We start from the raw sequence: 14,875 nt of genomic DNA, 5'->3' as shown, positions 1-14,875 counted from the left end.
TGTCCTCTAATTAAGAGTCCCCAGTTACAGTTGTCTGTGGCAGTGATGTCAGAAGCTCTGTCTCTTGCAAGATCTGGGGTGCATTTGGAATGAAGGAATGTCTTTGGCCCTGGATGATACCTTCCCTGGGTGGGACACAAGGGAATGGTAGGTGGGAGCCACCAGGGCCATGATTATGTCTTTCCTCCAGGGGCCTTCTTGATCCCTTATTTCCTGACGCTCATCTTTGCGGGTGTTCCTCTCTTCCTTCTGGAGTGCTCTCTAGGCCAGTACACCTCCATTGGAGGCCTGGGCGTGTGGAAGCTGGCTCCCATGTTCAAGGGTGAGTGGGGGGGGCAGCTAGGAAGGTGGAGGAACCTCACCTAAGATCCTCAGGAACGAGGAAGCCTTGAATCCATATCTGAGCATACGCTGTATGTGTTCCACCCTAGGCGTGGGCCTCGCTGCGGCTGTGCTGTCCTTCTGGCTGAACATCTACTACATTGTCATCATCTCCTGGGCCATCTATTACCTGTACAACTCCTTCACCACAGTGAGTGGCTGGTGCTCAGGGTCTACATGGGCTGTGGGGATCCCTAGTGTGCTCCCCGGGTCAGTCCTTAAATGAGGGGTATCGCGTGTCTCCTGTAGCATCATCCGTGGCCAGCCACACGAAAAACCTCAGTTTAGCACTTTAGGCATCCCACAGTTGGATCCGCTAGCACACTTTGTATGGACTCAGATGGCACAGGTCTGAATGCTGACTCTACTCTCTACCAGCTGTGCAACTTCAGGAATGAATGAGCTGTCACTTCTCTGAGCCCTCACTGCTCTCGTTTATAAACGTGATCCAGCAGTTCTGTCTCTGAGTCCAAAGAAGCAAAAGCAGGGTCTCAGAAACTCTGGGGCCTATGCTATATTATCACAGCATCATGTTTTGTAAGACAATAAGGCCATCACAGAGAACAGATGCTGTGTGATTCTACCGGCAAGTGGTCAGACTCCAAGAGACAGAAGGCATTGTGGGGGGAGCCAGGAGGATGGGGAGTTAGTGAGCAAAGGAGATGGCGTTTCTAGAAAGTGGTGCTGCACAATTGTGTGCGCTTCATGCTGCTGAGGGGCGCAAGGAATGGCGGTGAATTTTACATGGTGTGTGTCTGACCAGGAAGAGGAAGGAAACAAAAAGGGAAACTCACCCCCATTAAGTCCTGTGTGAAGCACGAGACAGACCCAGTCTACTCTGGTCACCCCTGTGGACACAGTGTAGCTTGGAAGCTGGTCCTTGGTGGTGGTGGTGGGGTCAGGAGGTCACATTTGGGTGACGTGATCTTATCCACCTGCCTCTGAGAACTGTTGGGAAGGAGAAATGGGAAAACGGCTGTGCGCAGGTGCAAAAGGGTGATAAGCGTGGGCAGGGGAAGTGGGGTCCCCTCTGGCCAGCCCCAGGGGCTTAGTGGAATCTGTCTGTGACTCTGCCCTAACAGACTCTGCCATGGAAACAGTGTGACAACCCCTGGAACACTGACCGCTGCTTCTCCAACTATAGCCTGGTCAATACTACCAACATGACTAGTGCTGTGGTGGAGTTCTGGGAGTGAGTGGGGACTGGGCACAGGGCTGGGGAGGGTGTGTCAGTGGGTGTCAGCGGGGGGCTGTGGAGGGTGTGCCAGTGGGTGTCTGCAGGGGGCTGTGGAGGGTGTGCCAGTGGGTGTCTGCAGAGGGCTGTGGAGGGTGTGCCAGTGGGTGTCAGCAGGGGGGCTGGGGAGGGTGTGCCAGCGGGTGTCAGTGGGGGGCTGGGGAGGATGTGCCAGTGGGTGTCAGCGGGGGGCTGGGGAGGTTGTGCCAGTGCATGGCAGCAGGTAATGTGGCTTTTCCTTCAGCTATTCATCCCTGAATGTTCCTTGAACACCTGTTGTGTGCCAGGGTAATTAGAGACCTGAGCATGCCAACAGGCATTGATAGCCTCAAATGATCCATACTGGTAGGAGGATATACAGAGTAGGGGAGATGCCCTGGACCAGCCCGCTGGAGGACGTTGCTGCTCACTATAACAGGTGGAATGGGGGAGTCAGGGAGACAAGAGAAGGTGTGTGTGTGCCGGCTCAGTGAGGGGAGCAGCTGCAGAAGGTGCCAGTGAGGGACTGTGCTAAGATGCAAAGGCAAGCTGTGGAGCTTGGGAGGGCTCAGTCATCTGTTCTCTAGAAAAGAGGGCCCTGTGTGCTACAAGGTCTCAGGCGGGAGAGTGACCAGAGTGACCACATGATCCTACCTGGGATTTAGGAGGATCCCATGAGGCTGGGTAGAGCAGAGTAGAGGTGAAGGCGCAGTAGCCCAGGAGTCACAGTTGACCCAAGTCCTGCTCCTGCTGGACAGTCTCCAGGGTGAGTGTCATGGCTCCAAGGTCCCTGTCCAAATTACAAGGTCGTGGTGTCATCAGAACCCCTGGGGAAGGTGTGATCTGTGTCGGAGTCCTAGTCACTCACCTCCTTCTGGCCTCGTTGTGACCCTTTCCTCCTTCCTCTGTCCCCAGGCGCAACATGCACCAGATGACGGATGGGCTGGACAAGCCAGGACAGATCCGCTGGCCACTAGCCATCACGCTGGCCATTGCCTGGGTGCTTGTGTATTTCTGCATCTGGAAGGGTGTTGGTTGGACTGGAAAGGTAGGAAAGTGTGTGTGTGCATAATGGGGGCACACAGGAAAGGGGACAGTTCTACAGGAGGAGGTGTGTCCTGGACCAGGGCTCATCTGCAAGCTCCATCTAACTTTAGTTAAGGGCTTTCAGCTCTCTGTGCCCCGGTACAGTCTTGTGAAATGAGACGAGCCAGTGCCAGGGTCACAGATGCCACTGGGCTTGGTGGAGCCATCACTAGATGACAGGTGTTGCTCTAGGGTCACTGAACCAGCTTCCCCTGGCACTTGTTCTGTGCCACCCTGTGCCCAGTACAGGGACCCGGGATGCCATCTTCTATCCTGACCCATGGACGAAGGGATGGATGGCTAGTGGCACCTATCCCCAAGTTCATATCCTCGCGTGACAACAAGCTGGTTCTGTGACCATGGGCGGGTCACTCTGTCCCCCGATACTCATTTTTCTTCTATGAAATAACACATACCCGGTGGCTCATCAGCATCTGCCAGGACCTTCAACATTGTGAAGGATACTTGTTCTTTCCATCTCATTTACACAAGTGCAGACGGGGATCAGGCTGGGTCATCTGGCTGGAGCCATCTGGACGCTGGCTCAGGAGGGCAGCTGGCCTTGAGTCCTGTTGGAGAATGTGGAGACAGAGCTAGCTGACTTACTCCTGACTTTGGTCTAAAGGGAGCAGAGGTGGTGCACACTTGTGCTGCAGTCTAGTAGGCCCTGGGACGCACCAGGTCCTCAGATCCTGTGCTGGAGTCAGGAGACCCCTCATCTATCTCGAGGACTACGGTGAGCAGAGGCAGGTTTTCGGGCCTTCCCCGGTACCTCCAGGAAGAAAAGTGGAGGCTTTGTTCAGGGCTTCAGAGAAGAGTTAGAACCTCAGCTCCCCAGGGAACAGCTGCGTGGAGTGGGACAAGTCCCAAGACCACTCTGAGCTTCAGTCCTCTCATCCATTAGTAGCTGAGGGACAATCTATGCAGAATGCTGGCCAATACTCTCGACATGGAAACTCGGTGTTTAATAGCAGTTTTAACCATTGGTGGCGGGGAGGGGTGCCCAGAATTCTTATCAGAGACATAGAGTGGGGAGCCTCCTTACTGTATCAATTGGGGATGTTGACCCATCTATCTGTCCTTCAGCAAGTTTCTATTGAACACCTACTTGTGTGCTCAGCCTCCTGCTGAGCGTGGAAAACAGGGAAGTACAGACAGGAAATGTATTAGGCATGGCCTGTGTCCTCATTCAACTAGCCTCTTTGCTCATTGGGATTGAAAAATCACACCCATTTGCTAGACAAACAAAAACAAGGCTCAGAGAAGGTAAGAAATTAGCCAAAGTTACACAGCCTGCTGGTCCTACTGATGATGAGTGCTCTTTTTTAAGTTGGATTTTTTTTTTTCATGGTTTGTGGCTGCTTTTTCTATTACTGAGGGATCTCAGAGTCCAATAAGAGGGACAAAGGTAACTCAAAATCTACCCATATTCACCATCCCCAATGGGGGAATCACATCAGACTTGGGGACAATTGAGATGGCAAAGATCTCTGCACAAACCAGTTTCTTAGAAGACAGAGTTTAAACAGCTCTCCTCGGCGTAGAGGCTCACCATGCCCTGCCAGCTGCAGTTTCATTTCCAGAAAGTTCTAAAGCAATGTAAGTCACAAGCTAGGAAAAGTTGATGGTATTAGATTTAGTAATTGCATGGCTGGAAGTTTTCCCAAGCATGAAATAACACTTTTGCAAATTAAAAAAAAAATGTATACAGACGGGTTTTGTGTTGCGTTTAGATCCCTGTATAGCTGGAAAATCACAGAGTGGGCTGGCACCGCCCAAAGGACCTTTTATAATTCAAGATCATTTTCTTCCGAAGACAGTGAGGCAGCCTTTAGGAACTGAGCAGGAAGGTGTTTTAGCTTCACACATGTCAAAGAGGTGACACACTCATTTGAGCCCTTTTTGCAAGGACATGTGGAGAAAAAGCGAAGAACTGAAATGTTGCATGATTGTCCAACATCTACAGAGTCCACTGAATGCTCTAAGCATTGGAAAAACAGAGATGTCAACCATATGAGACATGTCCCTAACATAACTGCTAGGAGCTGTCTATGGGACCTTGGATGCATGTCCACATGAACTTTAAACTTTCCCTGCTGTCATATGTGTAACTTGGATAATGTAAAAATAAAAAAAAAAAATAGAGGTGGAGGCTGGGTATGGTGGCACACATCCCTAATCTCAGCACTCCAGAGGCAGAGGTAGGTGGTTCTCAGAATTCCAGGCCAGCCAGGACTACATAATAAGATTGTGTCTCAAAGAAAAACAAACAAACAAGCAAACAAAAAACCCAAACAACAAGATTAAAAATTAGAGCTCACTCCTGTAACCCAAACACTGAAAATGAGGAGGCAAGGGGATCACTGTGAGTTTGAAGCCTGCCCTGAGCTTCACAGAGAATTCCAAGCATGGGGTGTGGCCTCTGGCAGGAGGTAGAGGGTAGAGAAGTGTCTCTCACAGAAGGGTGGTATCTCACTCTTGGCAACAGACAGGTACTAGCCTCATACACTTGGGAGGAGGAGGAGGGACAGAGGGAGGAAGGAGAGAAGACAGGAATGGGGGTGCGGGCACTGAGACAGTGGTGCAGACTCCATGGAGGGGCTTCAGAAAGGCGGGCATGCCTCGCAGGCTAGGAATCCAGGTTAAGTTGAGGCTCCCGGAGGAGGAATCGATCGATCTGGTGCTGTTTTGCTCCTAGGTGGTCTACTTCTCTGCCACGTACCCCTACATCATGCTCATCATCCTGTTCTTCCGTGGAGTGACGCTGCCTGGGGCCAAGGAGGGGATCCTCTTCTACATCACGCCCAATTTCCGCAAGTTATCGGATTCGGAGGTGAGCGCCTCGCCCCGCCCACCCCACCGGGTCCGCGAGTACACTGCAGCCCTTAAGTACCTGAGCTGAGGACTCCTGGGTAAATGACTTGCGATGATGATTCCTTATTTCATTGGTTCTGAGGTTCTGATCCTCTGCCCACAGGTGTGGCTCGACGCAGCCACCCAGATCTTCTTCTCCTACGGCCTGGGCCTGGGGTCCCTGATCGCTCTCGGAAGCTACAACTCTTTCCACAACAATGTGTACAGGTGTGAGGGGGCGGGTCCTGACGCTTCCTTCCTGACCACGCCCATCATCACACCTTCCTAGGAGAGGCACTTTGAGGCTACGGCCCAGGAACGCTTGCCAACCACTCTGCCTCCTTGCCTACCCCAGTAATTCACGCTTGTCTCAGGACACTTTTGTCACACACTGGAGGCCATGCTTTTCCTCTAAGACTACATTCATTGTGGAACCCAAGCCCCGAGGCCATACCTTCTGTAGTCATACTTGCCCTGGCTATTTGCATATTAGGTCCCTCTTTGCCTCTTACGTGGCCCCTTCCTTCCTACCCTATCCTTCCTGCCTTGCTCTGAAATTGCCCTTCTAGGGCCACCAGACCTTGTAGTTTCTCTTCTAGAACCTTCTTCCCTTCCCTCAGAGGTCACTGCCCTCTGGTCCCACCATCCTGTAGTCAAACCCCGCCTCACCTCTTGGGCACCCCCACCGCATACCTCATGGGCCCTCCTGCCCTTCAGGGACTCCATCATCGTTTGCTGCATCAACTCCTGCACCAGCATGTTCGCCGGCTTCGTTATCTTCTCCATCGTGGGCTTCATGGCTCATGTCACCAAGAGATCCATCGCTGATGTGGCAGCCTCAGGTTAGCCCTTTACCTGGGGAAGGCGGGGCTTGCCGTGATGGTAATGTGTTGTCACGAGGATGCCTGCGGGTCCACCAGGGAAGTGGTCACCTTCAGGATACAAAGCTCTTCAGGCTAGACTTGGGTCATCGCTCTAAAAACATTGGCACTGTGTAGGTTGTGCCCACTCTGTTCCCATGGTCACCAGTGCCAAAGACCCTCAGTGCCTGACCCCTTTTTCCTTTTTTTTCCTAAGACAAGCCACAGTAGGAGGAAGTGTGTACCTGGCAGAAGCCCCTGAGGTTCAGGGAGGGAATGTGACTTGTCCTTTGGGGAAATGAGTTGGTCATGCTCTCTGCCGAGGTTCCTGTCTCACCTACAGGGAACTACAGGAACTCCCAGACGCTCGCTTCCCCTCCCCCACCCCAGAACCACACCTAGGAAGATCACCGTATCCTCACAGGAGGTTGCTCCTGAACTTTTAGACATCCTTTCCGGAGTCTCCAGACCTACACTCCCCCAGGCCCCAGACAGACATCCCACATCTGCTTCACCCTATAGCTTCCCACCTCATGAAGGGTTCAGCTGTCCTAGGCGAAACAAAAGCCCCAGCCTCCTCCTACCCTCCCCCGCTCTCCACTGCCCCAGCCTCCTCCTACCCTCCCCCACACTCCACAGCCCCAGCCTTCTCCTACCCTCCCCCACTCTCCACAGCCCCAGCCTCCTCCTACCCTCCCCCACTCTCCACAGCCTCAGCCTCCTACCCTTCCCCATTCTCCACAAGCTCCTGCATCAGCTCTAGTGTCTGCCCTCCACCTGCCTCCTTCATGTGTCTCCATTCAGCCTCTCCACTCCCACACTGTCCCTGCCACTGGCCAGGTCCTGTGGTCTCTCGCTGAAGGTCAGCCACAGCTCTGTACCACCTGTCCCGTCTTCCCTCTCAGTGCTGATTCTCATTGCTTCCTAAGGGAGACCGGTGCATACACAAGGGTACCCAAAGGATGAGCTGAGATCACAATGAGCAAATGACAGTGTGGAGCATGTGCCGGATATGCTGTGTGTGTGTGCTGGACTGTAAGGTGTGCTAGGTGTCCCAGTGTGCTGGGTGTGCTGGGTGTGCTGGTGGCACTCAGTCTCTCTCTTTCTTCCCTCTGTTTTGCCCTCCATAAGGCCCTGGACTGGCATTTTTGGCATACCCCGAGGCTGTGACGCAGCTGCCCATCTCTCCCCTCTGGGCTATCCTCTTTTTCTCCATGCTGCTGATGCTGGGCATTGACAGCCAGGTGAGCCCCCCACAGCACCACGAGGACCCCCATCAGGGCCAGCCTGATCTTGGTTAGCCCCCACAGTGCCTGGAGGGCCTGACCCCAGACAGTCCTAGCCCTGGTGACTGGCTATAGGCCTTCTGTCTTCCCTTACAAGGCCAGGTTTTGAGTGGGTGGGGGGGGTAGAGGCTGGCTGCAGCAGGCAGCTGACCTTATCCTTTCCCCAACAAGTTCTGTACCGTGGAGGGCTTCATCACTGCCCTGGTGGACGAGTACCCCAGGCTTCTCCGCAATCGCCGTGAACTCTTCATTGCTGCTGTGTGTGTCGTGTCCTACCTGATTGGCCTCTCTAACATCACCCAGGTAAGCTGACCAGCATCTGACATGCCTCAGATTTTCCCCAGTTCTTTCTTGGCACATCTTTTCATGCCAGGAAACATGTTCGCTTCCAAGACCCAAAGCTCTCCAGCCCTTGGGCCTCCTTTTGCAGAGTTAGCCTAGGCCACCATCTTTTCTCTGCACTGAGCACCATTATGACAAACCCTATGCACATCACTGTGAGATCCATGGAAGCCCAGACTGATGGAAGAAGTAGAATTTGGACTAGAAAGTGTAGGATAAATTTACAGAATGTAGTGTCCATCCTAGCCATAACCACCTGCTTCCTGGAGGAAGGGAAGAGAATGATGAGGGGATGAAGGTGATGTGGGGATGAAGGTGATGAAGGGATGGAGGTGATGTGGGGATGAAGGTGATGAAGGGATGGAGGTGATGTGGGGATGGAGGTGATGTGGGGATGAAGGTGATGTGGGAATGGGGTGATGTGGGGATGGAGGTGATGTGGGGATGGAGGTGATGAAGTGATGGAGGTGATGTGGGGATGGAGGTGATGTGGGGATGGAGGTAATGATGGGATGGGGTGATGAGGGGATGGGTGATGAGGTGATTTGGGGATGGAGGTGATGAGAGGATGGGGTGATGTGGGGAATGGGGTGATATTGGGTGGAGGCAATGAGATGGGTAATGCGGGGATGGGGGCTGAGAAGGTAGAGAGGCTGAGGAGACTGAGGGGATGAGCGAATGAGAGGATGAGGAGATGCAGGATAAGGGGGATGGGGGAATGAGCTTGCGAATGCTCACAGAAATGAGTCAGAGTCAAGTTGAAAGTGGAGCTTTAACAGGGACCCTTGCCAAATCCCTTGTGTTAATCTCAGAGAGAAATGCTGTGCACACCTGCTGTGGGATAGCATGACCCCTGGATTCAGCTGTTATCGTGATGGACGCTGTCATGTTGGCTTTCTAGGGGGTTGTTTTTTATGAGTCAAAACTAACGGACATTAGCTTCTTTCTGAGCAGAAAGGAAATGGATAGTAGGATCAGGAGTGACCAACAGGGGTTGGGGTGGGGGTCTACCTCAGACAAGGTAGCTGAGAGAGGCCTCTCTAAACAAGTGACCCTTGAGTTGAGACTTAAGAGATGAGGCAGGGTCAGTGCTGGGTGGGAGAGGGGGAAATCGTAGGGAAGCAGGCAGAATGGGCACAAAGGCCCTGCAGTAGGAATGCATCTGGGGAGCTGGAGGGACAAGAGGAGGCACTTGTGGAGGACACAGACAATGGGAAGGTGGACGAGGTTGTCAAACCAGACCTTGCAGGCTTTGTGATTAGATGTGATTTAAAGCATAGCTCTGCATATTGTGTTGAGGGAGTCAGGAGAGGGTTAAAGCAGGAAAGAAGAATCACTGGTACATGCTGGTGATGGCTCAGCTGCTTTCCAGACATACCGAAAGCCCACTGGAAATGGGGCCTCTTCCCCTCCCACCCAGACAGTGAGCAGCCACAGACCCTAAGTGCTTGCTTTACTTCCGCCCTCAAGCTGCCCTGCTGCAGTGTCTAATCCCTGCCTCTCTGGGCTCTTGGGGCAGGTGTGTGTGTGTGTGTGTGTGTGTGTGTGTGTGTGTGTGTGTGTGTGTGTGTGTACGGAGATGGAACTATGTCTGCACTTCATCCCTTTGTCTCTTTCAGGGAGGCATTTATGTCTTCAAACTTTTTGATTATTACTCTGCCAGTGGCATGAGCCTGCTGTTCCTGGTTTTCTTTGAGTGTGTCTCCATTTCCTGGTTTTATGGTGAGAACCAGCCCTCTTCCCTCATTTATCCACCCATCATCCATCATCCACCCATCATCCATCCATCCATCATCCATCATCCATTTATCCATCCATCCATCCATCCATCCATCCATCCATCCATCATCCATCCATCCAATCATTGTTCATTAATGATATCTTGACTACTAGCCCTCTATTTTGCCTTTGTAACACTTCCACAGGCTTAGTTAACACAGGTGCTAGCTACCCTGTTTAGAAGTATGACTGGGACAGTTGCAAACACTCATTTAAAATGCAAGCCAGGGGCTGCAGAGGTGGCTCAGAGGTTAAAAGCTCTTGTTGCTCTTGCAGAGGATCTGGGTTCAGTTCCTGCACCCTCCCCTCATGAAGTCTCACAACCTCCTGTTCCAGGGACCCAGTTTCTTCTTCTGGCCTCTCTGGACACGGCACGAGCATGGTGTAGCATACATGCAGACAAACACTAATACACATATGATAAAAATAAATAAGCCTTAAAAAAATAAAATGCATGCCATCATGGTTTCATAAATTTGAGGATAAAAAGATTAGCTTGAAATTTTATTAGAGGACTGGCAAGATGGCTCAAAACACTTGCCACCAAGTCTGGCCACCTGAGTTCAAGCCCCTGAACCCGCCTGTAGGGTGAGCTAAGAGACTCCCCCAAGTTGTCCTCTGACTTCCACCTGTGCCTCACGACTCACAAACAAAATAAACAAATGTGGAAAAAAGAAAAAGAAATTTTATCTGAAAAAACTATACAATTTTTTAAGCCATGGGCTTAATGACTGCAAGACTATGTATGATTCCAGGTGTGAACTATTTTAGGACAAATCACAGAGGGAAAATCTAAGTTATTTGTTTCTTGCGGGACCAAAATTCCCCAAATGACTGCCTAGGAGTCCAGAGATCCAAGAATGTCCTTCCCAAATGCCAACTCTCTCAGCAGGATGTGCCTTCTGGAAGAGCCCAGCACTGCTCCCCTCCTCCACCTGCCCCCCATCACCCTCTCCCCGCTCTCTGCCCTCCTCCCTCCTGATGGGTCTCCCTTCTCTGTGGCTTTCCACAGGGAGCAGGGACCTGCTCCGTTCTGAGGGCTCCGGGTTTTTCTTTTATTATCATTGATTTACTAAATGTGGACTTTCTTCACAATCAGTTTCTCACAGTAAGACACCATGGGGAAATGTGCCCCGGCAAAGCCACTGAAGGTGTAACTGGAACAGGTGTCTGTGGGTGGGGCACCAGGCAGACCTCTCTTTGTGTATCCTCCTACTTCATATTCCAATGCTGTACAATTGAGTAAAACCAAAGTACGTGCCCCATGCAAGAAACAAGGACACTGGGTTTACAGATGTGAGGGACTTGCTCACGGCCACACCTGAAAGAGGTGGTCTAACAGGGTCCTAGACCACAGTCCTGGAAGCTGCCCCCTGCCTTCTGTTCTTACTCCCACATCACAGGTGTCAACCGATTCTACGACAACATTCAGGAGATGGTGGGCTCCAGACCCTGCATCTGGTGGAAGCTGTGCTGGTCCTTTTTCACACCCATCATTGTGGCGGTAAGGCTGGGGCTTGACTAGCCACCATTGCCCTGAGTCACCAAGAGAGAACCGAGCTCATCCAGCTCATCCTAACCAGGAGGTCAGGTTCCTAACACAGAGAGGCTTCTCTTCCTCAGAAAGTCTCATTCCCTCCTTGAGGGACGTTGAGATCCTGAGAGCCCTGGCAGGGGCACCTCGAGTCCTTGAGTTAGGGACTGGGCCGTTGCCTGTATTGTGCCCTGTATGAGATCATGGTGTCCTGGAGAGATCTTCAGTACACTAACTGCTAGTCTGCAGGCAGGGGCCCCCTCTCCAGGGTTTTTCCAGAAGGGGGATTCTACCTTAATGCCTCACCTACAGTGTCAGGATAGCTGCGGTGGAGGTTGGGCCTTGCTGGGTCCAGCCCTAGGGACTGACTGTCATGCCCTTCCCCATCCACAGGGCGTGTTTCTCTTCAGCGCTGTCCAGATGACACCGCTAACCATGGGGAGCTATGTGTTCCCCAAGTGGGGCCAGGGTGTGGGCTGGCTCATGGCCTTGTCCTCCATGGTGCTCATCCCCGGGTACATGGCTTACATGTTCCTCACTCTAAAGGGCTCTCTAAAGCAGGTAAGTCCTTCTGCAACTTGGGGGGCTTGGGCTCTGCTTGGGAAGACTCGAGTCAGCAAGTCAATGTCATTTAGAGTAATAGAGTACACCTCTGAGGCCTGGGTGGAGGAGGATTAGGGTGGCCTCCTGGAAGCCTGAAGGTAAGCCAGACTAAGTGGTAGAAGCAGAAAGAATATTCTTAGGAGGGTAGGATGGGAAGTTTGTACAAAGGTCAAGGGATCAAAATGCCCTGAGGTGAGCTGGAGGGAGATCAGTGTGGCATCAGGGGACCATGATCTCTTCTGCTTCTGGGTCATGCAGAAGAGAGCATGGTGTTCTGGCTAGGTATCCTCCACCGTGTGGGACTTTTGACTCTCTAGTGAGGAGACTGGAGCTGGATTTGGTGGAGGAAGAGGGGTGGAAGGGGCTGGTCCCCACTGCAAGGAGTCTCACCACCACCCTGCCTGCAGCGCCTCCAGGTCATGATCCAGCCCAGTGAAGACATTGTGCGCCCCGAGAATGGTCCTGAGCAGCCGCAGGCTGGCAGCTCAGCCAGCAAGGAGGCCTACATCTAGGGGTGCAGCTCCCTCATCACCCCAGCATTGGCACCCTGGCCTGGCAGTACCCATACCCCTTGAAGACTGAAGATACTCTCTGTCTCCACCTACCTCAAGGGGCGGGTCCAGACACCATCACCAAGCAGAGAGGGGAGATGGGGGACAGTCTGCCCTGGGTGGACCCTGCATGGTCATCCACCCCTGGGGGCTTTCGCAGAGGCCTGGCGACTTTTCCCTCAGGCCCCACAACAGGAGCAGGTGGCTGGCCTTTGTAACTGCCACTGTAGCTCATTTTTATGCTACTAGAGAGGGTGACAGCTGAGGCCACACACTCCTGGCTTGTAGTCATATCCAGACTGTTGTCCTATGCCCCAACCATAGACTGTTATCCAGACATTCCTGTCCACCGTGGCTCTGAACTGGTCATGGACCAGGGCTACGGCATTTTGCTCGTGCCCCCTGGGAGCCAGTCTCTTTCCTTCTCAATTTCTCCTTCCCGAGGCAGCTTCACAGATCCACCCCTAGACAGACAGACACCTTGGAGCAATGCGGAGAGGGTCCTCTGTCCCTGTGACCCTGTGACCCGGGCAGCTCAGTGTCTTTTGTCCCACCTCCCAGGTGACATTAACAGCAGCAGCCTATCCAGAAGGGCCCTGTGTGCTGAGGAGAATTTAAAAAAAAACAAAAAAAAAAAAGCCACAAGCACAATTGCCTTTTTTTGGTCACCATTCCAGGACTTTCCCCAAGTGGGAGCTGTAGTCCTTCTGAGCTGCCCAGTTTTGCACAAACAATGGCCAAGGAAACCAAGGTGAAGGTTCTGTCTAAATCAGGACGGATCCAGCTGGCCCTGGTTTCCCCTTAGACTGTCACTGCCGCTCAGTTCTGCCGTCCCTCCTCGCCTTTCGGAAAACTCCTCCGATGCTGATGGCCGCTAATGGAGGAGGGTTTATCCAGAGGCTCTGCCCACCCTACCCCGACACTGAGCTTCCTTTGTTAACCTGCTCCAAAGGGAAACGGCACACGTCCCTTCTGGCCTTGGGCTCTGTGTAGGTGAAGCCAGTGGAGACAATTTCTGGAAAGCTCCAGCAGCTCAGCCTCTCTCCTCTGCCGAGAGGACGGGCTCCCATGTAGCAAACCGTATGTCTTGTCCCGTAGCGCCTTAGCTCGATAGCTCACAAACTGTGCTTATGACTAATCCCTAATAACTATGGTGAATAACTGTGACCGTGGGTTTTTCTTTGAATCTCTTGTCATTCTCATCCAAAAGTGACCAGCACACCAGTTTCTTGCAATAAGCTATCTCCCTCAGAACAGTTAGCACACTGTAGAGAATGCAAACACGTATGCACATAGAAAAGCACATACATGCACACCCCTCCTCACATGTGGCATTTAGCGTCCCGTGTGATACTGTGTAGGCAATCGACCAGCTCTTCTCGAGGACACCTGTAAAGGGGTCACGTGGTTAAGGAGTCTGCCTGCCCGGTGGAGCCTCTGCTTGCACAGGTGTCTGCCATCAGAGTCCAGGGTGTGGCATGCAAGGACCCTCCACTGTGTCTCGTGGCCCCGTCCCTCCCCCTCGCCTGTGTATGAAGCCCTTTAGGATGAGGGCAGGAAATTTCCTTCTTGCTGCTTGTTGTTCTTAGATGTGAAACTGAGAACGAGTCTTTCTGAGATAAATGCAGTGTATTTCATGTGTGTAAGCACCTCTGAGATGTTTGGCAAGAAATCCCCTGATTTCCACCCAAACTTACCTTATAGAGCACAACATTAAAGGTCGTACAATTACTGTGAGAACTGTGACTATGTGTAACTTTTCTTTTTTAGTTTTTGCCCAGAGGGAAAAAAAGATAATTGTATTATCATATATGCTTTTTTTGCAATAAGGATTTATTCTCAGACACCAAGTAAATTTATCTCTATATAAAAAGTATATGTAATATATGACTATTCAGACTATATACAGAGCCTGTTTTAAAAAAATTTACAGTATTATTTAGTAAAATTATCTGTTCTATGGACCAAATGTAAAATATTTATACATGAAGATGTGTTTTAAATGTCTATAAATGATATCACAACTAGAGCACGGGCGTTGTGTAAGTTTCTAAGAATTTAGAAGAAAAATAATAAAGGTTCTATGATATTCACTGTATTAGTTACTTTTCTGTTGTTGTGACCACAACCAAGACAACTTTCAGAAGAAAAGGGTTATGGGGCCTATGGTTTCAGAGGAATAAGAGTCCAGCATGGCGGGGAAGCAGCAGGTATGGTGGCAGGAGCGGGAAGCTAAGGCTGGCATCTTGAACCACAATCACAAAGCAGAGGGTGCAAACTCTAAGCAGGTGAGGCTGTTTACTCCCAAAGCCCATCCCCCAGAGAGGCCCCTCCTCCAGTAAGTTTGTCCCACCTAAACTTCCCCAAGCAGCACTACCAGCTGGGCA

General features: G+C 51.7%; 1 protein-coding gene across 2 annotated transcripts in view; it reads left to right on the top strand.

The window, feature by feature from the left end:
- Positions 1 to 14,581, top strand: part of Slc6a1 (solute carrier family 6 member 1) — a 33,332-nt gene extending 18,751 nt beyond the window's left edge. For both annotated transcript variants that reach the window (XM_048438646.3, XM_085686860.2), the window contains exons 4-16: positions 191 to 322; positions 432 to 532; positions 1,464 to 1,573; positions 2,510 to 2,642; positions 5,379 to 5,513; positions 5,658 to 5,761; positions 6,251 to 6,375; positions 7,525 to 7,637; positions 7,851 to 7,982; positions 9,641 to 9,743; positions 11,204 to 11,304; positions 11,728 to 11,895; positions 12,345 to 14,581. In XM_048438646.3, the coding sequence (XP_048294603.1) occupies positions 191 to 322; positions 432 to 532; positions 1,464 to 1,573; positions 2,510 to 2,642; positions 5,379 to 5,513; positions 5,658 to 5,761; positions 6,251 to 6,375; positions 7,525 to 7,637; positions 7,851 to 7,982; positions 9,641 to 9,743; positions 11,204 to 11,304; positions 11,728 to 11,895; positions 12,345 to 12,449 (1,562 nt within the window). In that variant the 3' untranslated portion in view covers positions 12,450 to 14,581. The remainder of the gene's footprint in view (positions 1 to 190; positions 323 to 431; positions 533 to 1,463; positions 1,574 to 2,509; positions 2,643 to 5,378; positions 5,514 to 5,657; positions 5,762 to 6,250; positions 6,376 to 7,524; positions 7,638 to 7,850; positions 7,983 to 9,640; positions 9,744 to 11,203; positions 11,305 to 11,727; positions 11,896 to 12,344) is intronic.
- The last annotated feature ends 294 nt before the right edge of the window (positions 14,582 to 14,875 follow it).

This window comes from Myodes glareolus, chromosome 3 (assembly GCF_982192425.1).
Source record: "Myodes glareolus chromosome 3, mMyoGla1.1, whole genome shotgun sequence".
In the NCBI taxonomy this organism is placed as follows: Eukaryota; Metazoa; Chordata; class Mammalia; order Rodentia; family Cricetidae; genus Myodes; species Myodes glareolus.
Note: the sequence above shows the minus strand (reverse complement) of the source record. Positions and strands in the feature narration are given on the sequence as shown.